Genomic DNA, 26,219 nt, shown 5'->3' with positions numbered 1-26,219 from the left:
TTGCCTGAAGGCTTGTTGTTGGGTGGAGCCAGTCTTTAGTGTGGGCTGCCTGCCCTAGCTAAACTGGATTAAATCGGTGCTCTAGTGGGTGGGGCAGACCTGGGCTAGCAGGCCCCAGGGAGAGCTCCAATGACCTCTGTGTCAGCACGCCCACACCAGGCCACAACAATGTCCGCTGCCAATGTCCCAGTCCCTGGAGAGATCTCACATCTCACCGAGATGCACTCAGGGCCTTCAGGTGAGTCTCTTTACACCAAAGCACTGTGCACCTTTCTCTCTGGTAATTTAGGTTGCTTCTGAGACAGGTGTGTTTCTGCATGGGCCCTTTAAGAGCCAGTTTTAATTTCTTTGTGAACCAGCTTTTCTAGGGTAACTCCCCAATGTTTTAGTAGCAGACAAAGTCAGATATTATGCCACTCATCTTGATTGTGCTGGGTCCACAAAATGCCCACAGCGGGAGCGCTCCCTGACTCGGGGCCCTGCTCCTCCAGGGAGGGCTGTGTACCTTTGGGTTGCTCCCGGGTGGCCATGAGGTGCTGAGGCTTGTGAAGGTGGTGTTTTTCCTCTCCAGAAGGGAATTTCTGCCTCTTCCACCTCAATTAGCATTGTCCTTTGTTGCAGGAGTTCCTCTTATCCAGTTTTCAGTTCTGTCTCAGGGGTAATTTTTCCACAAGTAGTTGTAAATTGGCAGTGTCCGTGGGAGGAGGTGAGTTCAGAGTCTGCTTATGCTGCCATCTTGACTTCTCTCAGAAGGGTAAATTTTTAAAATCCCTCTTCCTCTAGGGGGACTGTAGGACACAGGCTCCTACACAAATATCGTTAGAGATTTGCGACTTCTGACTGAGGAATAGGAATTTCTTGCCCCAAACCAACCAAACACACAAGGTTGAGTTTGGCTGCCAGGGGGAAGAGGGAGAGAAACACTGAGTGAGCCCTACCCTCAAGGCCCAGGCATGTAGATACTGCCTAAAATTGATGCTGGATGAGGACAAGAGAATCTTCTACTTCCCACCCTGAGCCTGCCCCTGAAGCTCTGAATTTTGGATGTAAGACAACTGCCAGGACTTGAGTATGAGACCCAGAGAAGGAAGACAAATGAAGTGAGTACAGGCCATGTGTCTGGATGCAGTTCCAGACTACAGTGTAGGAGGAGAATCTCAAACAGGATATAGAGGTCTCCTGTGTAGAAGAGATGGAGTTCAGAGTTCAGGACAGCTGAAGAATATAGAATTTTATAACGATAACACTGGAAGCGGAGCTTCCAGATACCTGCATAAGGTTCCAATTGAGTCTCTTTCCAAATACTAAGCCACACTAGCACGGAGTGAAAATCTACATGTCTGGGCAAACAATATCTGGGAACTGGAAATTCAAAGACTTCCAAGAACTGAAGCTGCTCTGCAGGGTATCTGACTGCATGCCAGAAGTATGTGACACTCTTCAGAAGAAGACGTCAAAATCTAGTACTCAATAACATCACATTCATAACCTTCCCATTCCAATAAAAAATGGCTGGAAGTTCGGGGAACTTGGAAATGTGTACATATGCAGGAGAAAGATGATACAATATCAGAAAATCCATAAATTAAAAAAATCATGAAACTGGTCATTTCAATACAGAAATTTCATTGTAGATACTATGAATATGTTTCATCATTAAGGAGAAAATACAATATAATGTTTCAAAAGAAATTTTTAAAATATAAGAAAGAAACAACTAGGAAATTCTATGGAAAGGATATCAAAAATGAAAAAAACAAAATGATTCAGCACATCACATTAATAGCAGATTAGATATTGCAGAAAAAATGTTTAGTAAACTTGAAAATATAGCAATAGAAATTCTGCAAAATGAAAGACAGATAGAAAAAAAGTATTGGAACAAATGAACAGAGCCACAGTGACATATGGGCTATAGGTATGTGATGTTATATATGTGCAATTGAATTCATGTTACATATGTGTAGAATGATAGGAGAGGACATAAAAATATCTGAAGATATAATGGCCCAAATTTATTCATATTTGATAACAAATGTAAACTAACTTATCCAGTTTCATGATGACACCTAAGAAGTAAAAACACAAAAAAAAACACTTCCTAAAATAAATCTCACTCAAAGGCTGAAAAACAATGACTATGAGAAGATCTTAAAAGCAGCCAACGGTGAGGGGAAATCACATTATATGTAAAGTAAGAAACTAAGAACTATAGCATACTTTCCATTGGAAACTATGGAAGTGGGAAGTCAATGGATCAAAATTTTTTAATTACTGAAAGAAAATATTTCAACCAAGAGTTCTATAACCCCAAAAAACAGGTTTCAACAATAAAGATGAAATTAAAACTTTCTCAGTCAACTAAAGATTAAGAAAATTGTTCCTAGAAGCTTTGTTCTACAATAAATTTTAAATTAAGTTATTGAGTTAGAAGCTTGATGATACTGTTGGAAACTTAAATTTCAAAAAAATTAGAGTGCCAGAGGAGTAAATACGTGTGAAATTGTGAAATATGTTTTATCAACACCCAACCACGTGCTGTCTGCATGAAGTCTACTTCAATTAAGAAGAGGTTGATAAGTCAAGTATAAACGAATGGCATTAGGTTGTGGTGATGATGCCCAAATCTAAATATAGTACTAACAGTCAGTGACCTGTATTTGTAAAACAGGTTAATTTTGTATGTAACATATACCTCAAAAAACGTTTATCCATACAAACTCTAAAACCAGGAAGAATGGAGCTGTGAAAAGTAGTGCTTCATAATGATTGAGGCAGATTCAAAAAAAATGACACAACCCTTCCAAATGCGTATAGACCTGAATTTGCAACCTCAAAATACATTAAAACAAAGACATAATTGAAAGCAGAATTGGTCACATCCAAATTACAGCTAGAGATATCAGCACTCCCCTATAGGATGTTGAGAGACCAAGTAGACAGAAAATCAGTAAGGATATAAAAAACACGAAAAACAATTTAATCATTTTTACCTGACTGACATTTAGAAACCCTTCCACCCCAAAATGTCCTAATCCACAGTCCTTTCTAGTGCCCTTGGAACATTCAGGAAGATCAATTTTAAAATATTGAATCATAGAGAATGATTTACAGCAACAGCTGAATTAAAATAGAAATATATGACCAAGAGATAGCTGAAAAGTCATCGGATATTTGGAAATTAATGAACACGCATCTAAATAACCAATGCATTAAAGAAAAACATGGCAAAGGAGAGTAGAAAATATTTCATACTTAATGAAAATGAGCACTTGCCGTATCAAGTGATGAGTGATCCAGATAAAACAGTGCTTTAAGGGACATGAAGCTTCAAATGTTTGTGTTGAGATGAAAAAAAGTTTAAATAGAGATCTGAATCTCACTTTAAGACACTTTAAAAAAGAGTAAATGAATTCCAAAGTAATTTGAAGTAAAGACATAAATTATAATAAGCAAAAATACGTACATACATATACACATGCATGCATACATACAGACATGACAGAGAAAGATATATGAAATCAAAAGGTTGTTCCTTGCAAAAAGCAATGAAATTGATAAACATTGTTCTCCCGGTGACTTTTGGTCATGTTGGAAGTATTTTGCACTATTAAAGCTGAACATCCACTTGCTCCAAAACCCAATAATTTCACTTCTAGCAACATATGCCAATTAATCATGTATATACATACAAGGGATTAAATACACAAATCATCAAAAAGCTGTGGGTCATAACAGAGAAAACCTAGAAACAACAAAATTGCCCATAAGAAGAATGGATAAGTCTATGTTGATATAGTCATGTAAGGAACAGTATACAGAAATCCAAAAGAGTGAAACGGGGCTACAAAAATCAATATATGTGTCTGCAATATAAATGTGAAAATAAAATAGTATGATTCAAAGTTTATATTTTTTTCATTTGTAACAACTACGCAGGTGGGTAGATAGGTGCATGTGTACAAACACACACACATAATTTATAAAAATTACAAGTTTTACACATATATAGAAATGTTATAGAACTCTATTTACAATACGTAATGGAAAAGTTTATGCAAATTTCAGAAGCTGTAAGAGTCAAACAAGGAACAGAATGAAGGCAAAAATACATTGGTAGATTTGATTGTTTGGTTATTGCAATGGTTTTCAAGTTGGCATATATTATCAGGTGTTTTTTTTCTAGAAATGTTCTGAAGTTATTTTTTTTCTAACATTCACAATTGGCTGTTGGAAAGTTTCTTTTCTATAGCATTATGTTAAAGGATATTTATATATTCATATATAATTTAAAGTTAGAGAAAAAGAGAGAGAGAGAGAGAGAACAATGAGTTTGGATTCTTGGGTCATAAGATGAATTCCAGATAAAACTACAGTATCCAGAATTTACTTGTTTTGTTTATTACAAACAAAGTGAATCTCTATGATTCCAAATAAGTGCATAAACCTTCTACTGGGAAATTCAAATATTTTTAACTGGTACTGCTTCAATACTAGAAATATCAGTGTGGAAATACATTTTGATTTATATGTTACAATTGGTATAATATTAATGATATCAATTAGATATGTTATAATAATAATATCTATTAGGTATCGAACACACATGAAGAAGAGTTTGAAGCTCACATAAAAACAACAAAAAATACATCAAAGGCCTTTAATGTGAGTACAGAATTTGATCATTCGGCCTAGGAGGGATTGGGTCCCAGATTGTATTTCAAGTCTGACCCTAGTAAATGCCCTGAAGCGACAGCTCTAGTCTGAAAATTTTCCAGGAAGCCCGATTCCGCCCTTGGCCAGGCCCCCACATCCGCCATATGTAGGATCAGAAGAGCCTATGTGCGTCATCCTTCCACACTGTGGTCAAACTTATAAACTACCTGACTTAGGCTCTTCTAACAACATCCTGTGTATGCATCAACTTTGCTGGGTCTCAGTCTCCTGTTCAGCAGAAGGGGCGCCATGTCACCCACGATCATCAGCCTGGTGTGTCTTGGTGAGTCCTGGAAGGGAATGAAGGGGCGGGAACACTATGGTGGAAATATTGGCCTGGAAGGCTGGTGTCTCCACAGTAGAGCACCCTGTGTACGTGGGGTGAGGTGAGCCTTGACGGCTGAGTTTATCTTCAGCTGAGCACAGGCCTCACTGGTGAGGCTTATAGGCCAGGCGGGGACAGGAGTGGGAGGCCAGGTCTTGTCTGGAGGTGGATCATCCATTATGAGTCTTTCTTTCCAGAGTTCTCCCTGGTCCAGAGGATCTGGGCACAAGTGGGTGAGTCCTTTCTCCAAATCTTGGGTTGCTGTCTATCCCAAATAAGAGTATTTTCCTGTAACAGGAGGGCAGGTGACACAGGAGGTTGGGTGATGCATTGATTTCTGTAAGCCTATGGGTGAATCTCTTGTGAACCAGAAAATGGGGTCCCTGGGAAATCTATCCCCCAGTTCCGGTCTAGAGACTCTCCTCAGACTCTTCACGTTGGGTGACCCAGGCTCCATGGGCACCTGGAGGAGACTGTGGTGCTGAGGGCTGGGGTGTGTGGGGAGGAAATGGTGTTGTCTGTAGAGCAAGGGAAGGAAGCAGTGCCAGGAAAAACAGACCCTCTGAGGACAAGATAACTCAAGTTCTCCCCCATTTCCATGAGGGAAATGCAGAGCTGCAGAGTGGTACTGCCATTCTTCTATACAAAGGGGTGGGAGAAAATTATGCCATGACCCCCTGAAATTCCAGAACTTTCTGATGCAGGCTCAATGGTTTAATGTGTTTCACATGTTAGCTGATGTGACTTCATTCAAGTAGGTTATTCTTCTTCTTTTTTTCTTTTCCAGTAACTTTATTGAGATCATAATGGTTTACAACACTGTACAATTTCTGGTGTACATTATCGTTTATCAATTTCTGAGTAGACTTCATCGTGGTCACCCCAAGTAGTCAAATTATTGTCTGTCACCGCACATATGTGTCCCTTTCCCCTTTTCACTCACCCCTCAACCCCCTTCTCATCTGGTAACCACTGATCTGTTCCCTTTATTGATGTATTTGTTATATTCCACATATGAGTGAAATCGTGCAGTATTTTTCTTTCTCTGTCTGGCTTATTTCACTTAACATCATACCCTCAAGGTCCATCCATGTTGTTGCAAATGGGACAATTGTATCGTTTTTATGGCTGAGAAGTATTCTATTGTATATATTTATACCATATCTTCTTTATCCATTCATCAGTTGATGGGCACTTGAGTGGCTTCCACATCTTCGCTATTGTGAATAATGGTGCAATGAACATATGGGTGCATAGATCTCTTTGGATCATTGATTTCAAGTTCTTCTGGATAAATACCCAGTAGTGGGATAGCTGGATCGTATGGTTTTCTATGTTTAATTTTTTGAGAAATCTCCATACTGTTCTCTGTAGTGGCTGCACCAGTTTGCATTCCCACCAGCAGTGCATTAGGGTTCCCATTTCTCCATAGCCTCGCCAACATTTGTTCATTTTGTCTTGCTAATTATAGCCACTCTTACAGGTGTGAGGTGATATCTCACTGTTGTTTTGATTTGCATTTCCCTAATAAGTAGTGATGTTGAACATCATTTCACATGTTTGTTGGCCATCTGTATATCTTCTTTGGAATAATGCCTGTTCATAACCTCTGCCCATTTTTTATTGGGTTTGTTTTTTTGTTGTTGTTGAGTTGTGTGGGTTCTTTATATAGTTTGGAGATCAACCTCTTGTCGGATAAGTGATTTGCAAATATTTTCTCTCAGTTGGTGGGTTGTCTTTTCATTTTATTCATGGTTTCCGTTGCTTTGCAGAGGCTTTTTGGTCTGATGTAGTCCCGTTTGTTAACTTTTTCTTTTGTTTCCCTTGCCTGGTCAGACATGATATTTGAAAAGATTCTGCTCAGATCAATGTCAAATAGTGTGCTGCCTATATTTTCTTCTAGCACTTTTATAGTTTCAGGTCTTACATTCAAGTCTTTAATGCATTTTGTGTTAATTTTTGTTTATGGAGCAAGATAATGGTCTACTTTCATTCTTTTGCTTGTGGCTGTCCTGTTTTCCCAACACCATTTATTCAAGAGACTTTCCTTTGTCCATGGTATGTTCTTGGCTACTTTGTCAAAGATTAACTGCCTGTAGATGTGTGATTTTATTTCTGTGCTTTCAATTTTGTTCCATTGATCTGTGTGTCTGTTTTTGTGCCAGTACCATGCTGTTTTGGTTACTACAGCTTTGTAGTATATTTTGAAGTCAAATATTGTGATGCCTCCAGCTTTGTTCTTTTTTCTCAGGATTGCTTTGGCTATTCAGGGTCTTCTGTTGTTCCATTTAAGTTTTAGGATTCTTTGTTAAATTTCCATGAAGAATGTCATTGAGATTCTAATTGGGATTGTGTTGAATCTGTAGATTGCTTTAGGTGGTATGGACATTTTAACTACTTTGATTCTTCTGACCCATGTGCACGGAATATTTTTCCATTTCTTCATGCTTCTCCAATTTCTTTCAATAATGTCTTATAGTTTTCAGTGTATAGGTCTGTCACCTCTTTGGTTAAGTTTATTCCTAAATACTTTATTTTTGCTGTTGTTGTGATTTTAAATGGGATTGTAGTCTTGATTTCTCTTTCTGCTAGTTCATTGTTAGTGTATAGAAATGCAACTGATTTTTGTAAGTTGATTTTGTACCCTGCAACTTTTCTGTAGTTGTTGATTATTCCTAAGGTTTTCTTATGGATTCTTTGGGGTTTTCTATATATAGAATCATGTCATCTGCAAACAGTGAGAGTTTCACTTCTTCCTTTTCAAATTGGATTTCTTTTATTTCTTTTTCTTGCCTAATGGCTCTGACCAAAACCTCCAGTACCATGTTGAATAGGAGTGACGAGAGGGGGCACCCTTGTCTTGTTCCTGTTCTCAGAGGGATGGCTTTCAGTTTTTCACCATTAAGTATGATGTTGTCTGTGGATTTGTCATATATGGCCTTTATTTTGTTGAGGTACTTTCCTTCTATACCTCTTTTGTTGAGAGTTTTTATCATAAATGGATGTTGGATCTTGTCAAATGCTTTCTCTGCATCTCTTGAGATGATCATGTGGTTTTCATTTCTCATTCTGTTAATGTGGTATATAACATTGATTGATTTGCAAATATTGAACCATCCCTGTGAATCTGGAATAAACCCCACTTGATCATGGTGTATGATCCTTTTAATGAATTGCCGTATTCGGTTTGCCGATATTTTGTTGAGGATTTTTGCATCTATGTTCAGTAGCAATATTAGCCTATAATTTTCCTTCTTTGTGTTGTCCTTCTCTGGTTTTGGTATTAGGGTAATGTTGGCCTCATAGAATGAGTTAGGAGGCATTCCATCTTCTTCAAATTTTTGGAATAGTTTGAGAAGGATAGGTACTAAATCTTCTTTGAATGTTTGGTAGAATTCTCCAGAGAAGCCATCTGGTCCTGGACTTTTGTTTGTTGGGAGGTTTTGATTCCTGTTTCAATCTATTTACTTGTGATTGGTCTCTTCAGGTTCTCTATTTCTTCTTGATTCTGTCTTGGTAGGTTGTATGAGTCTAAGAATTTATCCATTTCTTCTAAGTTATCCAATTTGTTGATGCATAGTTTTCATAGCATTGTCTTATAATCCTTTGTATTTCTGCAGAGTCTGTTGTAATTTCTCCTCTTTCATTTCTAATTTTATTCTTAATTTTATTTGAGCCTTCTCTCTTTTTTTCTTGTTGAGCCTGGCCAAGGGTTTGTCAATTTTGTTTATCTTCTCAAAGAACCAACTCTTAGTTTCATTAATCTTTTCTACTGTCTTTTTAGTTTCTATTTCATTTATTGCCAATCTGGTTTTTATTATTTCCCTCCTTCTGCTGACTTTGGGTTTTGTTTGTTCTTCTTTTTCTAGTTCTGTTAGGTGCAGTTTAAGGTAACTTATTTGAGATTTTTCTTGTTTGTTGAGGTGGGCCTGTATTGCTATTAATTTCCGTCTTATGATCTCTTTTGCTGTATCCCATTGGAGGTAGTATGTTGTATTTTCATTTTCTTTTGTCTCCAGGTATTTTTTAATTGCTCCTTTGATTTCTTCATTGATCCAATGGTTATTCAGTAGAACATTGTTTAGTGTCCACATATTTCTGACTTTCACAGTTTTTTCTTGTAGTTGATTTCTAGTGTCATATCACTGTGGTCAGAAGAAATCCTTGGGACGATGTCAATCTTCTTAAATTTATTGAGGTTTACCTTGTTTCCAAACATATGATCTATCCTTGAGAATGATCCATGTGCACTTGAGAAGAATGCGTATTCTGCTGTTCCTAGATAGAATGCTCTGTGTATGTCTATGAAGTCCATCTGATCAAGTGATTCTTTTAAATCTACCATTTCCTTGTTCACTTTTTGTCTAGATAATCTGTCCATAGATGTAAGTGGGGTGTTGAGATGCCCTACTATTATTGTGTTGCTGTTAATTTGTCCCTTTTGGCCTGTTAATAGTTGCTTTATTTACTTTGGTGTCCCTGCGTTAGGTGCATATATATGAATATGTGTTATGTCCTCTTGGTGGAATGTCCCTTTTATCATTATATACTGCCCCTCTTTGTCTCTCATTGTCTTTTTTAACTTGAAGTCTGTTTTGTCTGATATAAGTATGGCAACACCTACTTTATTTTGTTTGCCATTAGCTTGGAGTATCGTCTTCCATCCCTTAACTCTGAGCCTATGTTTGTCTTTAGAGCTGGGATGTGTTTCCTGAAGGCAGCATATTGTTGGATCTTGTTTTTTAATCCATCCAGCTACTCTCTGTCTTTTGATTGGAGAGTTCAATCCATTTACATTTAGAGTGATTATTGATATATGAGGGCTTAATACTGTTATTTTATCTCTTGTTTTCTGGTTGATCTATTTTTCCATTGTTTCTCTTCCTTTGTATTTCTGACTGCCATTTCATTTTGGTGGTTTTCTGAGGATGTTTTCTCAGTTTTCTGTTTTTTGGGAATTGTGAGTCTGCTCTGATTTTTTGTTTAGTGGTTACCATGAGGTTTGTATTAAAGATCTCATAGATGAAATAGTCCATTTTCTCATAGCCTCTTATCTCCATTAACCTAAGAAGATTCCATCCCTTTCCTCTTCCCCGTCTGAGTTATTGTTGCTACAAATTATTCTGTCTTTAATGCAGTGAGTTTGTGACTAAGTTGAAGTATTTATAGTTACTTTTGATGCTTTCCTTCCCTTCATCATTAGGTTATAACTGAGTATTTGTTTCCCTGTTCTGATAGAGAGCTTCAGTTTTCTGATTTTCTCTGTATAATTATCTCCTTGCTCAAAGATTTGTAGTCCTTTGTCTTTTGGTTTGCAACGTGAGCACATCTTCAGTTATTTCTTGTACAGGAGGTCTAGTGGCAATGAATTCCCTCAGCTTTTATCTGGGAAAGCCTTTATTTCTCCATCGTTGAAGGAAAGTTTCACTGGATAGAGTATTCTTGGCTGAAAATTTTTGTCTTTCAGTGTTTTGAATATATCATTCCATTCTCTCCTAGCCTGTAGAGTTTCTGCTGAGAAATCCAGTGAAAACTTCATAGGGGCTCCTTTGTATGTTATTTTCTTTTGTTTAGCTGCCCTTAATATTTTTTCTTTGTCATTGACTTTTGCCAGTTTTACCGTTATATGCCTTGGGGAAGGTCATTTAGCCTTGATGTAATTAGGTGTTCTATTAGCTTCATGTATTTGTAAATCTGATTCCTTCTCCAGGTTTGGGAAGTTCTCAGCTATCATTTCTTTTAACAAGCTCTCTGCTCCTTTCTTCCACTCTTCTCCCTCCGGAATACCTATAATCCTTATATTGCTTTTCCTAATTGAATTGGGTATTTCTCAAAGAATCGCTTCATTTTTTTAATCTTATTTCTGTGTCCTCCTCCACTTGTAATATTTCTGTATTTTTATCCTCTAAATTGCTAATCCTTTATTCCATAACATCAGCTCTATTCTTTAAGGATTCTAGATTATTTTTTATTTCATTGATTATGTTTTTCAAATCCAGAATTTCTACTTGGTTCTTTTTTTTATAGTTTCAATCATTCCTGAGCTCACAGAATTATTTTTCTGTGTTCTTTTATAACTCATTGAGTTTCTTTATGACAGCCATTTTGAATTCTATGTCATCTAGATTGTAAATTTCTGTGCCTTCAGGGTTGGTTTCTGGAGAATTTTCATTTTCCTCCTGGTTTGAACTGTTGCTGTGGTTTTTCCTGGTGTTTGATGAACTAATCTTTTGTCAGGGCATTTGTGCTGGTATTAGGTGACAGATTCCACCTGCTACCACTAGGGAAAGCAGGAGCAGAGTTTCTGGCTGCACTCTGTCTGCTGGATGTTGTGTGGGTACTGCAGGTGCTTGCACCAGCAGCCTGGAGAGTGTTCAGGCACTTGTGTGGACTGTGCCTGGTGGATGGGGCTTCAGTCTGGACCCAGCCAGGGCCACTCCTTGGGGCCACAGGGGCATGGTGGGCTCCACCCCACCTGGAAAGTGATTACAAGTGGGTTATGGGAGGCCACCATCATTTTCTGCAGTCGCCCTGGGGCACACTGCCCCTTTCACTCAGCTGTACTGTGGGGACTAGCACAGGCCTAGAGTTTGCTTGCCCCAGCACACTTGGCTCTGCCAGAGACTCTGCTTGCAGACCCACAGGCTGCTGTGTTTCATGGGCAGGACTTCACATGGGGACCCAGCCAGGGCCTCTCCTTGCAGCCACAGGGGCACAGCGGGCTAAGGGTTGCCACTGCCTCTTCCTACTGTCAGCCTGGGGCACGTTCCCATTTTCAGATGTTCGTGCCAGGCTGGAAAGATAGCCTGTGTGTGCACAGGGCATCCAGGGGAGGGGAGGGAGTGCTCACCCATCTCCAACACTTCCCAGAGGGTCAGTCCATCCACCCTCAGATGCATAGCTGCATGTGTATCTCAGGCATCCTGTTGTGCTCTGTAGGCTTCTTCTGTTGGTCAATGAATGTCCATTGAGTTGTAGTTCAAAAAGGGGAGACACAAAGGGAACAGCTCACTTCGCCATGTTGGTGACATCACACCATTATTCTCCTATACAGTGTCTATTTTGTCTTGTTTTATATTACCATTTTTTCATCTTCAACATCTAGTAAGAGTCTGTCATTCATTACTTGCTCAAAATTCTCTGTCAATACTTGTTGCAGGAAGATGCCATGTCTATGTGGTGCTGCGGAGTCTTCATGTAGCCCTGAGTACCCCCAGGTTTGGAAAGGAGCCTTAGAATCATGGGAAGGAGGAACCTCTGAGCACGTGGAGGGGATGGCATCCCCATTTTCTCCTCTAAAGCTGTGTTTCCTTCTCCGCTAGGTGGTCAGGACAAGCCCTCCTTATCTGCCTGGCCAAGCCCTGTAGTTCTGCAAGGACAGCATGTGAATCTTCGGTGTCACTCCCATCTTGGGTTTGACAGATTCAGACTGGACAAGGATGATGGAGCCCACATCACTGAGCTCCGGGACCTAATATTCCAGAACAGCTTCCTCCTGGGCCCTGTGACCCCAGCACATGCGGGGACCTACAGATGTCATGGTTCTTACAGACACTCCCCCTCTGTGTGGTCAGCACCCAGTGACCCCCTGGTCATTGTGGTCACAGGTCAGAGAGCTCTTATCCAGAGTGGCTATTCACTGTCCCAATCTTCCTAAGTCCAGAATTTTCTTGTAGGAATGTCAGTCAGGCTCCAGTCAGAACTACAGGAACCACTCCAAGTATTTTAGGTAAAATAGGATTTAATACAGGGAATAGGGTACTGTGATGGACAGAATAACAACCACTAGATGATCTACATATTAATACTCCAAATTTACCAATATGTTATGTTGCAATCCAAGACCAATTAACATTGATGATGGAGTTAGGGTTGTTAATCAGGTGACCTTGAGATGGGGAGATCATCCTGGATTATCTGGGTGGGCTCGGGGTCATTACAAGTGTCCGTATAAGAGAACAAAGGAAGCAGGAGAGTGAGCATCAGAGTCATGCAGCATGAGATGACTCCACCAGACATTGCTGGCTTTGAGGTTGGAGGAAGGCAACGAGGCATTCAGGTTGCCCCTGTAAGCCATAAAATGTACAGGAATAAATTCACCCCTTGATCTTCCATAGGGAACACAGCCCTATAGACACCTTGATTTTAGCCCAGTGAGACCTGTGTTGGGTTTCTGACATCCAGAACTATAAGTAACCAATACAGATACCCAGGTGAAGGATAAATTAGGAAGCCCAACAGGGGAAGGGAGGCTACCTAAGCGATAGGTAAGGATAGGATGCTGATGCCACCACTAGATTGCAGTGACACAGGGAGAGGTCAGTGTTCATACAGCCAGCCTCAGAGGCCACTCTATGGAAGCTGGGACCATGAAGAAGGCACAGACATGACAGGAGATGTGCCCCTCCCCTCAAGGCACAGCTTGGCTGGACATTGGGAGGTACAGTGGTACCTACCTTACTGCTTAACTCTTACCTTCTACCAGGAATTTACAATTAATCAAAAACAGCATGGCTGGGCTCATAAGAGAGCCTGGACATGCATCCTGCAGTAGTCACTCTCCCACCCCCACCACAGAAAACAGGAAAGGGGTCTGCGGGAAATGGATACAACAGCAAAAGTGCCAAAGACAGCACAGTGGGAATGGAGTCTGGTGATGCGAGAGACAGAGAGACAGAGAAAAGGAGAGAGAGAGAGACAGAAGGGGTCATTCAGATAGAAAAGGACACAGAGAGGAAGGAGAAAGGCAGACATGAGAAGAAATCCTCACTCATTCCAAGTCCCATGGAATGGGGTGAGGAAGGGTGGCTCCTTCTAAACTCACAACATCTATGTTCTTAGGAGTCTACAGAAAACCTTCCATCTTGGCCCAGCCAGGTCCCCTGGTGCAATTGGGACGATATGTGACCCTGCAGTGTTGCTCAGAGATCGTGTTTGACAGCTTCATTCTGCACAGAGAGGGGGTAATGGAGAACCCCTTGCACATTATTGGACAGCCCCATGATGGGGGCTTCCATGCCAACTTCTCCGTGGGTCCCATGACAACTGCCTATGCAGGGACCTACAGATGCTTCGGTTCTATCAATTACTCCTCCCATGAGTGGTCGACCCCCAGTGACCCCCTGCACATCATGGTCACAGGTGAGAGTGTCCAGACCTGCCCGCTGTCCTCTTTGCGATGTAGATGGGATGTTCTAGGACTTGGAAGCTCCAAGTAGTGATGAAAGAGAAGAACATAGAGTTCTTACGAAAAGAGGCATACTTGGTGACAGCTATACCAAGAGAGACGATGTAAGAGGAGAAACAATATAGACCATTTGTTACAGCATAAAGGAAAGATATAGGGGCAAAGACAGGAAAGTTAGAAATGGAGATAAAGAGTGAAGGGAGATATATGGACAGATATTCATGTATCAGAGGGAGGGTGACCTTCTGCTCTGAGTCTGTTCAGAGACCTGGGATGGTTTAGAAGCTTGGTTTCCATTTTAACTCCACAGTCTCTTCTCTAGTAGGAGAACCCAAAGGCACACCACATATCTGACCCACATTACAGGATCAGGCTGACCTGTCTCAGGCTGATTCCCCATGAATCCTGTGTCCTCTTCCCATGTGGCACTCATAGATGCTGTGTTTACTTTGACATGATTTATTCCATGTGGTGGAGCCATATTGTGCCCCAAGATACCATGGTCCTGGGTGAAGGAGCCAAACACCAATCCCTACATGTTCTGTTTCATGGGTTCCCAAAGTTGTTTCTCAGGCACATGTTCCAAGGTCTTCCCAGTTGTTGTAGGATCGCTGATGTCAAAAGACCACAGAAAGATGCAGTCAGAGAGAAAGCAGAGTCAACGAAGAGTAGAGACATAGAAATGCAGGTGCACATGCACATACACACACATACAGAATGGGCCAGAAGGATGGAAGAGAGACACAGACAGACACTGGCTCAGAGACACATAAAAAGAAAAAAAGAGGTGGAGAAAAAGATAAAAGGATAGACAATTAGAGAGAAAGATGGGAGAGGGAAGATAAAAGCCCTAAAAAGCAGAGACGTGAGTGGGAGGCACAAAAATAGAGAAAAATGGTGATGTGGAGGTGGATGATAAATTCCAAAAGAGAACTAGAGAGACAGAGAAGCAGAGAAAGTCATGGAGATGGAGAGAGAAAGAGAGCAAGAGAGAGATGCATAAAGATAGGGTCAAGATGGAAACTGAAAGACTCAGAATGAAAGGAAAAGATACATATCAAACCAACCAATCCAAGGAGAGGCAGAGAGAGTAAAAAATATATCAAAAGGAAAAAAAATAGGAGGGAGGCAAGGTCAGAGACATAGAGAAAGAAAGCAAGAGACAGAGAAAGTAGAAGGATAGAGAGAGACATGAGGGGGAGAGAGAGAGAAGTCAGATAACAGAGATAGTGAATTCTCAGTTCAGGTCCTTCAGGTGTGGACACTGTGAGCAAGGAAGAGCCTCTCTAACTAAACTGTCTCTTTTTCTTCCAGGACTATACAAGAAACCTTCACTCTTAGCTGGGCTGAGCCCCGTGGTGAGGTTAGGGGAGAATGTGACCCTGTTCTGCAGCTCTGAGAGCTCATTTGATGTGTACCATCTATGCAGGGAGGGGGAGGCCCGTGAATGCTGGCTTGCTGGAGGACAGAGCCATAATGGCACATTCCAGGCCATCTTCCCTCTGGGCCCTGTGACACCAGCCCACAACAAGACCTATAGATGCTACGGCTCTTTAAATGTCTCTCCCTATGGGTGGTCAGACCCAAGTGATCCACTGCGCCTTTCTGTCACAGGTGAGGAAGCTCCAAGCCTGCCCCATGTCTCGTGACTCAGACTAAATTTTGAGGCCATATCTGAGAGGCATCCTGCTGATAATGAGGGGATGCTTAGGAATTCTGGAGAGAAAGAAGCACAGGTAAATGAAGAGGAAGGGAAAAAGAGACTGAGAATGCACCTCCAAGATCCTCCTTCATATCTTGCATGGACACCCACATGGCGAGGGGGTCTGTGTATCCAGGCAGATGAAGAAAGGGGTCAGGGCAGAGCTAGGAAGAGGAGCAGCCAGGCTTAGTTTGGGGAGATCAGAGGTTGCATCAGCCCCTCCCTATTATCCATTTCCCAGAAGCCCCTCCTGACCTTTCACCCTCAGAGTGATTTCTCAGGTGGTACAGATGCCTTTAATGCAAGGTATGAGACCTCTTCTTGAGTATAGGCATCTTTCATCATCAACTTCTCCTGTTCCATCTCTGAAACTTGAAGGGAGGAAGTAAAGTCCCCAGGGATATGGGAAGATCATCCCAGGACTCCCACAAGCTCAGCATTAGATGGCAAAGGAGTTTCAGTGGGGTAGAAGATGGGCAGCTTCATTTCCTCATCTCTTTCCTGTCCTGTTTTCTAGGAAACTCTTCAAGTAGTTGGCTTCTACCCATAGAACCAAGCTTAGACACTGGTGAGTAAAGGATCCCTCTCATATTTGTGGAAACCTGGAAGAGAGAAGCTTTGGGTTGGAGTGTTGACTCAGCAGCCTTCCAGCTCTCTGACCTTGGGCTTGTCACCTTCCCTCTCTGATCCCTAGACAGTATAACAGCAGAAGGGGTTTGGGTCAATGTAAGGATCAATGAGAACTCTTAAATCTCTCATTTTCTGCCACTGAGATAAGAATAAACCTGATCCCCTTCCCAGGAATAAAGCCATGCTTATTCTGTCCCCATTCCTAACTGGAGATGAAAATCATGGTGACTCGAGGGAGGGAATGTAAGGAAGCAGCTGGTAGGGGTGTCAGTTCTTAGAGAATTGAGTTCTTGTCTGTTAACATGCAACCCTGATGTACTAAGTAGAGCAAGAGTCTTGCAGCAAGAGAACTGAGTTCACCCACATATATGACTTCTTCATTAATTTATTCATCACTGTTCCATGTCCTGGATATGCAATGTGTGTGTTTATTTCCTGTTGCTGCTACAACAAATTTCCACAACTTAGTGGATTAAAACACCATCATATTTTAAACGATCTGACTGTTTTGGAGGTCAGAAGTCTGAAATGGGCCTCACTGGGCTAAAATCAAGTTGGCAGCTGGGCTGCATTCCTCCTGGAGGCTCTAGGGGACAACTCATTTCTTTGTCTTGTACAGCTTCTCGAGGCTGCCTACATTCCTTGGCCTGTTCTCCTCTTCCTCTATCTTCAAAACCAACAGTGGTTAGTCAAGTTTACCTCGCATCAAATCACTCTGGCCCTCCTTCCTTCATCACATCTCTTTCTCTGATTCTCTCCTTCTACCTCTTTCTTTCTCTTTTAAGGACCCTTGTGATTACATTGGGCCCATCCAAATAATCCAGGATCATATCCCTATTTTAAAGTCAACTGATTATCAACCTTAATTGCATTTGCTACCTTAATTCCTCCTTGTCATGTAATATAACATAATCACACGTTATGGGGATTAGGACCTGGACATTTGGGGAAGGAGGATGAATTTTTCTGCCTACTACAAATAGTAAACAAGATGAATTTGGCCTCTGCTCTTGGAAAGGTGATGTTGTAGTATAGTTAAGTGGGAGGTCAGAGAATGAATGCACAAATGGATGAATGAATGATCAATTGCGAAACGTCTATGCATGAAATTTAAAACAAAGTGATAGACAATGTTTAGTGGACAATTTAGGATGAGAAGTAGAGAATCTCTCACTCATCAGGCAATATTTACTTTGTGACCTTAATCACAAGAAGTATTTAACTCATTGAAGACTGGTGGAAGACTATTCCAAGAGCTATCAGCCTTGAAGTTACCAAAGTGAGAACAATGTTATGTTCAAGGAAGAGTCCGTGCCTGTAATGCTGTGGGTGAGGTGGAGAGAATTACAAGATGAATGTAGAAAGATAGAGAAGACTCAGATTATATGATATAAGTAAGTAAACAGGAGACTGTGCTGTATGTTCACTGCCATTGGAAGTCATCTCAGGGTTTACTAGGAATCCATATATGATTAATAGTGACTTATCCAAAAAGAATGGATTGTAATGTGCGTAACTTGGAGCCAAGAGACCGTGTAGGAGACAGTTGCCACCTCCTGGGGCAGTATGGTGCTAACTGAGACACCAAATGAATGAATTTGATGGATATAAGATCTGCTGTTGAGGTAGAATCATTTGGAGAGAAGTTCTGCTGGGTCTTATTTTTCCTAGTTGCTTGATCTAGGGCTCATACATTACTTTCTGAGATTTATTTTCAAAAGACCTAAATCCATAATTGGCAGAGGAGAGGAAAATTATGGAGGGAGGTGCAAGCGAAGGCACGTATTATAATCATAATATATACCATAAAGATAAAGACACTTGCGTACAAATCATTATTCTACTTCTGTATGATTACCTCTTTGATCCTCTATTTTATCCACCATAAAATGAGGCTAAATATCTTCATTTTAAGGCTCTCGGGGAGAATGAGGTCAGATGGAAAGTGCGAAAGCATAACACACAAACACACACACACACACACGCATACAGAGCACAGGTGCTGGAACAGAGAAAGTGCTCTATGCATGGTATAGATCTTGCCCCCTTCCATTCCCATCACCCCAAAACCTCTGCTGTACCCCCACTTCCAATCATATGTGGAGATATAGATATATTCCTGGGAGGTGAGTACCAATATTGTTTTCAGTGAGTTCAGATATTAGACTCAGAGACAGGAGACAGCACTTCCTCCTGGTCAACTTTCCTCCTACTTCCCAAAAGGACTGGTTTTCTGGGGGCAGGGAATGGACAACAACAAAATGTGTTCAGCAACAGCTGGTAGAAAGGATTGTCTTTTCCGTCTGCCTCACTAGCAGAGCATCAACCTAATATATGCCTCATGAGACCACAGAGAGTAAACATCACATTCTGCAACCTTAAGCTCACACCTCTTGTTGGCATTTCCTGACTATATGACATAAGGCAACTCAACTTACTTTGACATTGCTTTCACTTTTTTCCTTTTATTGGAGAATTTAATTTGTTTGATTCAAGGGTGCTGTGGAAGTAGAGATGTTTATGAATTTATCCAACAGTCTATAAACAGGAGACACTCAGTAAAAGAGAGCTGTTATGATTTGCTTCTTATTGGAATCACTTCTTTCTCCAGGTAACTCCAAACACCTGCATGTTCTGATTGGGACCTTGGTGGCCATCATCTTCCTTGCTATCCTTCTTTTCTTCCTCATTCATCGCTGGTGCCCTGCCAAAAAGAGTAAGTCTTGGGAAGAAGATGCCAGTGCTATCTGGGCAAATTGGGGAGCTAGGATGACAGTTAGAAGGTGTGTGTTCCACACTTGCAGGCTGATGCCTGCTTCAAGGAAGGAGCCACAGAGATAGGGCTTTCTAGCGAGAACTTTGGTGCTCCTGCCCCTTCTCTCAGTTTGTATATCATTGCCTAATTCTCCAGTGTATCGTCACATCCAGTGCAGCCCATGATATCCAGGAGAAGAATCTATATAAGAGAGAAAGTAGGAGAGAGAATCAATGGGATGGAAATTGGGAACCTTTATTAGGATGGATCTTTGAACTTTAGAGAGGTGGAATTTCTGACTCTGCTTTTGGGCAGGTGAGAAATCTCAGGCATCCACTGCACCTCTCTGCATCTTGGTGTCTGTATATGAAATGAGGATCCATAAGTGCTATCCCAGGTGTTTAGATGACTACTATCCCCTACAGATGCTGCTCTAATGGACCAAGAGCCTGAGGCGGACAGAATGGTGAATAGAGAGGTAGGTCCTCTCAGCCCACCCTCTTCAATGCAGTCCCATTTCTTCCTAGTCCCCACAAATATGTGCACATCCTCACCCATCATTTCCCTTTTATGCAGGACCCTGAAGCAGAAGACTCACAGGAGGTGATATACGCACAGTTGGATCATTGGATTTTCACACAGAAAGGAGTCATCCCCACTTCCCCGAGGCCCAAGAAAGCCTCAACTGTTACCAGTGTGTACATGGAATTCGCAACAAGCTAAGACCAGATCAAGGATTGAATCCTATTCCCTGAACACACATAGAAAGACCTTGAGGAGGTCATCCATTGATGCCATAGCTTTTTCTCAAACTCAGCTTGACAGCTCCATTGTAGCAACAGCTGGAATCTGAAGACATAGGTCTTCATCTCTAGGGTCATCACTCTTCATCAGAGTGTCATATCTAAAATCTCAGGACCCCTTAGAAAACCCCCCAGCCATTCTAGGATGCTATTATGATGATCCAGCCATTTCTAAGATTGTCAACAAAATCACCTAAGCCTTCTAGAAATCCAACCATAATTGGACCACTTTCTCTGACATTCTACTGATGAGATTCTAGAAATTTTGATATATTTAGTCAATGAATTAATTCCTCCAACAAGTTTCTAGAGGCGGCACAGTATATCCTAAGACTTTAAGAAAATATTAGTAAAAAAAAACTCATATTCTTGTGGACCTTGTTCTAATGGGAGATGCCAACAGATCAAACTATTGAATTCTAGGAGAGAGGGGAATGCAGAGTCCCCTCCTTGCATGATATTTGGCCACTTTTGCTTGTGCCAATCTATCCAAGCAATTTCTGCACAACAAGAATCTGAGCATGGTTCTCTTTTGCTTACAAGTTTCTGTGGTCTCCCTTGTCTATTGGACAGAAACCAAACTGCCACGCTTAGCCCACAATTCTCTATTTCACTTGACCCTTGCCAGCCTCGACATCATAACTGCCTGTACTTTCCATTCCTATTTGAAGTTACAGCCATGCTGTGTAACTCATATATCCATAAATATAAGAGAATTGTTCTTTTTTCTTTAAAACCTAGCTTGAAATACTCAGTGCTGAAAAATTTATTCAAGTCTGAGTTCATGTCCCAACTTGAGCTCTAGAGGCCTAGAAATAAACAAATTTTAAATTTCCTGATAACCAAATATTCTTACTAGATGTCTTTAAGATAGTATGATGTTAGTGGAGAAACAAATTAGTTCATTCATGCAGCCAAATATTCCATCTTCAGTGAGTAACTGTGTCTTTTTTTTTTTTTTGGTTAAGACTTTATTTTTAACAGTTTTAGGTTTACAACAAAATTGACAGGAAGGTACAGAGATTTCCTATGTACTCCCTGCCCCGACGCACACATAGCCTCCTCCATTATCAACATCACTCACTAAATGGTATAATTTTTACCAAGGATAAACCTACATTGACTCATCATAAGCACCCCAAGTCTATAGTTTACCTTGGGGTTTGTTCACTCTTGGAGTTGTACATGCTGTGGGTTTGGAAAAATGTACAATGATATTTACCGTGTCATACAGAGTATTTTCACTGCCCTTAAAATCCTCTGTGCTCTGCCTATTCATCTCCCCGCACCCCACCCCTGGCAACCATTGATCTTTTTATTCTCTCCATAGTTTTGCATTTTCAAGAATGTCATATAGTTGGACTCATACAGTGTGTACCCTTTTCAGATCAGCTTTTTTCACTTAGTAATATGCAATTGTTTCCTCCATGTCTTTTCTTTTTGTTTATTGCTGTAACTGGTTTATAACATTATATAAATTTCAGGTGTACATCATTATATTTCAATTCCTGTACAAATTACATCATGGTTACCACACAAAGACCAGTTACAATCCATCATCACACACATGTGCCTAATCATCCCTTTCACAGCCCACACCCTCCCCGCTTTCCCTCTGGTAACCACTAATGCAACCTCTATCTCTATGTGATTGTTTGTTGTTGCTTTTATCTTCTACTTATGAGTGAGATCATACAGTATTTGACTTTCTCCCTCTGAATTATTTTGCTTAGCATAATGCCCTTAGGTTATACATGTTGTCGCAAATGGCTGGATTTCATTGTTTCTTATGGCTGAATAGTATTCCACTGTGTTTATACACCACATCTTCATTATCCGTTCATCCCTTGATGGGCACCTAGATTCCTTCCAAGTCTTGCCTATTGTGAATAATGCTGCAATGAACATAAGGGTGCATGTATCTTTACACATTCATGTTTTGATGTTCTTTGGATAAATACCCAGCAGTGGAGTAACTGGATCGTATGGTAGTTCTATCCTTAATTTTTTGAGGACTCTCCGTACTGTTTTCCACAGTGGCTGCACCAGTTTGCACTCCCACCAGCAGTATATGAGAGTTCCCTTCACTCCACATCCTCTCCAACACTTGTTGTTTCCTGTCTGGTTAATTATAGCCATTCTGACAGGAGTGAAGTGATATCTCATTGTAGTTTTGATTTGCATTTCTCTGATAGTAAATGATGTTGAACATTTTTTCATGTGCCTGTTGGCCATCTCTATATCTTGTTTGGAGAAAAGTCTGTTCAGATCTTTTGCCCATTTTTAAATTAGGTTGTTAGTTTTTGTTGTTGAGATGTATGAGTTCTTTATGTATTTGGGAGATTAACTTCTTATCAGATATATGGTTTGCAAATATCTTCTCCCAATTGTTAGGTTGTCTTTTCATTTTGTTTATGGTTTCCTTTGCTGTGTAGAAGCTTTTTAGTTTTATGTAGTCCCATTTGTTTATTTTTCTATTGTTTCCCTTGCCTGTCAGACATGGTACTTGAAAATATGTTGCCAAGACCAACGTCGAAGAGCATACTGCCTGTGTTTTTTTCTAGAAGTTTCATGGTTTCAGGTCTTACAGTCAAGCTTTTAATCTGTTTTGAGGTAATTTTTGTGTATAGTGTAAGATAACGATCTACTTTCATTTTTTTTCATATGGCTGTCCAGTTTTCCCAACACCATTTATTGAAGAGACTTTCCTTTCTCTATTGTATGTTCTTGGCTCCTTTGTCGAGCTTTAGCTGTCCATAGATGTGTGGGTTTATTTCTGGGCTTTTGATTCTATTCCATTGATCTGTGTGTCTGTTCTTGTGCCAGTACCATGCTGTTTTGGTTACTATAGATTTGTAGTATATTTTGAAATCAGGGAGTGTGATGCCTCCAGCTTTGTTCTTTTTTCTCAGGAGTCCTCTGACTATTCAGAGTCTTTTGTTGTTCCATATACATTTTAGGATTCTTTGTTCTATTTCTGTGAAAAATGTTGTTGGAACTTTGATAGGGATTGCACTGAATCTATAGATTGCTTTAGGAAGTACAGACATTTTAACTATGTTAATTCTTCCAATCCAAGAGCATGGAATATCTTTCCATTTCTTTGTGTCTTCTTCAATTTTTTTCAACGTTGTTTTATAGTTTTCAGTGTACAGATCTTTCACCTCTTTAGTTAAGCTTATCTGTAGGTATTTTATTCTTTTTGTTGTAGTTGTAAGTGGGATTGTATTCTTAATTTCTCTTTCTGCTACTTCATTGTGAGTGTATAGAAATGCAAGTGATTTTTTTATGTTGATTTTGTATCCTGCAACTTTGCCATACACATTTATTATTTCTGAAAGTCTTCTGGTGGATTCTTTAGGGTTTTCTATATATAAAATCATATAATCTGCAAATAGTGACAGTTTCACTTCTTGCTGTCCAATTTGGATCCCTTTTATTTCTTTTTGTTGCATGATTGCTCCGGCTAGGACTTCTAATACTATGTTAAATAGGAGTGGTGAGAGTGGGCATCCTTGTCTGGTTCCCGTTCTTAGAGGGATAGTTTTCAGTTTTTCACCATTGAGAATGATATTAGCTGTGGGTTTGTCATATATGGCCTTTATTAGGTTGAGGTACTTTCCTTCTATGTCCATTTTATTCAGAGTTTTTACCATAAATGGATGCTGTCAAATGCTTTCTCTGCATCTATTGAGATGATCATGTGATTTTTCTTCTTCATTTTGTTAATGTGGTGTATCACATTGATTGATCTGTGGGTGTTGAACCATCCCTGCATACCTGGAATAAATCCCACTTGATCATGTGTATGATCTTTTTAATGTATTGTTATATTCAATTACCTAATATGTTCCTGAGGATTTTTGCATTGATGTTCATCAGAGATATTGGCCTGTAGTTTTCTTTTTATGTGTTGTCCTTGTCTAGTTTTGGTATTGGGGTAATGTTGGCTTTGTAGAATGAGTCAGGAAGCTTCCCCTCCTCTTCAATTTTTTGGATGAATTTGAGAAGGATAGGTATTAAGTTTTCTTTGAATGTTTGGTAGAATTCTCCAGGGAAGCCATCTGGTCCTGGACTTTTATTTTTTGGCAGATTTTTGATTACTGTTTTGATCTCCTTACTGGTGATTGGTATATTCAAATTCTCTATTTATTCTTGCTTCAGTTTTGGAAGGTTGTGAGGTTCTAAGAACTTATCCATTTCTTCTAGATTATCCAATTTATTGGATAGCTTTTCATAGACTTCTCTTATGATCTTTCGTATTTCTGAGATGTCTGTTGTAATTTCTCCTCTTTCATTTCTGATTTTATTTATTTGAGCCTTCTCTCTTTTTTTCTTGGTGAGTCTAGCTAAAGATTTGTCAATTTTCTTTATCTTTTCCAAGTACTAGCTCTTGGTTTCATTGATTTTTTTCTATTATTTTTCTAATCTCTATTTCATTTATTTCTGTTCTGATTTTTATTATTTTCCTCCTTCTACTAATTTGGGGTTTTGTTTGTTCTTCTTTTTCAGTTCCTTTAGGTGCACTCTTTGATTGTTTATTTGAGATTTTTCTTGTTTGTTGAGGTAGGGCTGTATTGCTATACACTTCCCTCTTAGAACCGCTCTTGCTGTATTTCATAAATTCTCTCATGTCTTATTTTCATTTTCATTTGTCTCCAGGTATTTTTTGATTTCTCCTTTGATTTGTTCACTGACACAATCATTGTTCAGTAGCATTTTGTTTAATCTCCACATACTTGTGGATTTTCTGATTTTCTTCCTGTAGTTGATTTCTAGTTTCACACCATTGTGGTCAGAAAAGATGCTTGTTAATATTTGAATCTTAAATTTATTGAGACTTGTTTTGTCACCTAATATGTGTTCATCCTGGAGAATATTCCATATGCTTTTGAAAATAATGTATATTGTGCAGTTTTTGGGTGGAATGTTCTGTATATATCTACTAAGTCCATCTGGTCTAAGGTTGTTTAAAGCTAATGTTTCCTTATTGGTCTTCTATTTGGATGATCTATCCATTGGTGTAAGTGGTGTGTTAAAGTCACCTACTATTATTGTGTTACTGTCTATTTCTCCTTTTATGTCTGTTAATAATTGCTTTATATATTTAGGTGCTCCTATGTTGGGTGCATAGATATTTACATGTGTTATACCCTCTTGTTGGATTGTTCCCTTGATCATTATGTTATGCCCTTCTTTGTCTCTTGTTACAGTTTTTGTTTTAAAGTCTATTTTGTCTGATATGAGTATTGCTACTCCAGCTTTATTTTCATTGCCATTATCATGGAGTATCTTTTTCCATCCCTTCACTTTCAGTTTGTGAGTGTCTTTAGGTCTGAAGTGTGTCTCTTGTATGCAGCATATATATGGGTCTTGTATTTTTATCCAACCAGCCACTGTATGCCATTTGATTGGAGCACTTAGTCCGTTGACATTTAAAGTAGCTATTGATAAGTTTGAACTTATTCCCATTTTGTTACTTTCTTACTGAGTATTTTAGTAGATCTCCTCTGTTCCTTTCTTCTTCTCTTGCTCTCTTCCCTATGGTTTGATGGCTTTCTTTAGTATTATGTTTGGGTTCCTGTCTCTTAAGCTTTTGCATATTTATCATAGGTTTCCGGTTTGTGATTACCATGAGGTTCATATATAATAACCTATGTATATAGCAATCTATATTAAGTTGATGGTCTTTTTAGTTTGACCTCTTTCTTAAAGCTCTACTCTTTTTCTCCCCTCCTCCCACATTTTTATGATATTGGGTTTTTTTTCTTTTTTGTGAGAAAGACTGGCCCTGAGCTAACATCCAATGCCAATCCTCCTCATTTTTTGCTGAGGACGATTGGTCCTGGGCTAACATCTGTGCCCATCTGCATCTACTTTATATGGGATGCCGCCACAGCATGGCCAGACGAGAAATGTGTTGGTGCACACCCAGGATCTGGACCTGCGAACCTCAGGCCACCACAGTGGAGCATACGCACTTAACCTCTGTGCCACCAGGCCAGCCCCTCACATTTTATGTTTTTGATATCATATCTAACCTCTTTCTTTATGTATGTGTATCCGTTACCCTCTTACTATGGAAATAGATAATTCTCTCC

The 26,219-nt window shown here is 39.9% G+C and overlaps 1 protein-coding gene across 1 annotated transcript; it reads left to right on the top strand.

Annotated features, from left to right (window-relative positions):
* The first annotated feature begins 4,927 nt into the window (after nucleotides 1-4,927).
* Nucleotides 4,928-20,917, top strand: KIR3DL3 (killer cell immunoglobulin like receptor, three Ig domains and long cytoplasmic tail 3). Its single transcript, XM_087422273.1, is given in 10 exon segments — nucleotides 4,928-4,999; nucleotides 5,239-5,274; nucleotides 12,364-12,648; nucleotides 13,883-14,182; nucleotides 15,543-15,842; nucleotides 16,448-16,498; nucleotides 19,172-19,276; nucleotides 19,741-19,793; nucleotides 19,892-19,958; nucleotides 19,961-20,917. Coding segments are annotated over 10 exon segments (1,341 nt in total). The 5' UTR covers nucleotides 4,928-4,965; the 3' UTR covers nucleotides 20,071-20,917.
* Nucleotides 20,918-26,219: the final 5,302 nt, after the last annotated feature.

This window comes from Ceratotherium simum, chromosome 33 (genome assembly GCF_057802395.1).
Source record: "Ceratotherium simum simum isolate JZ-2026a chromosome 33, ASM5780239v1, whole genome shotgun sequence".
Classification (NCBI taxonomy): domain Eukaryota; kingdom Metazoa; phylum Chordata; class Mammalia; order Perissodactyla; family Rhinocerotidae; genus Ceratotherium; species Ceratotherium simum.
This window is presented reverse-complemented; position numbering and strand designations above follow the sequence as displayed.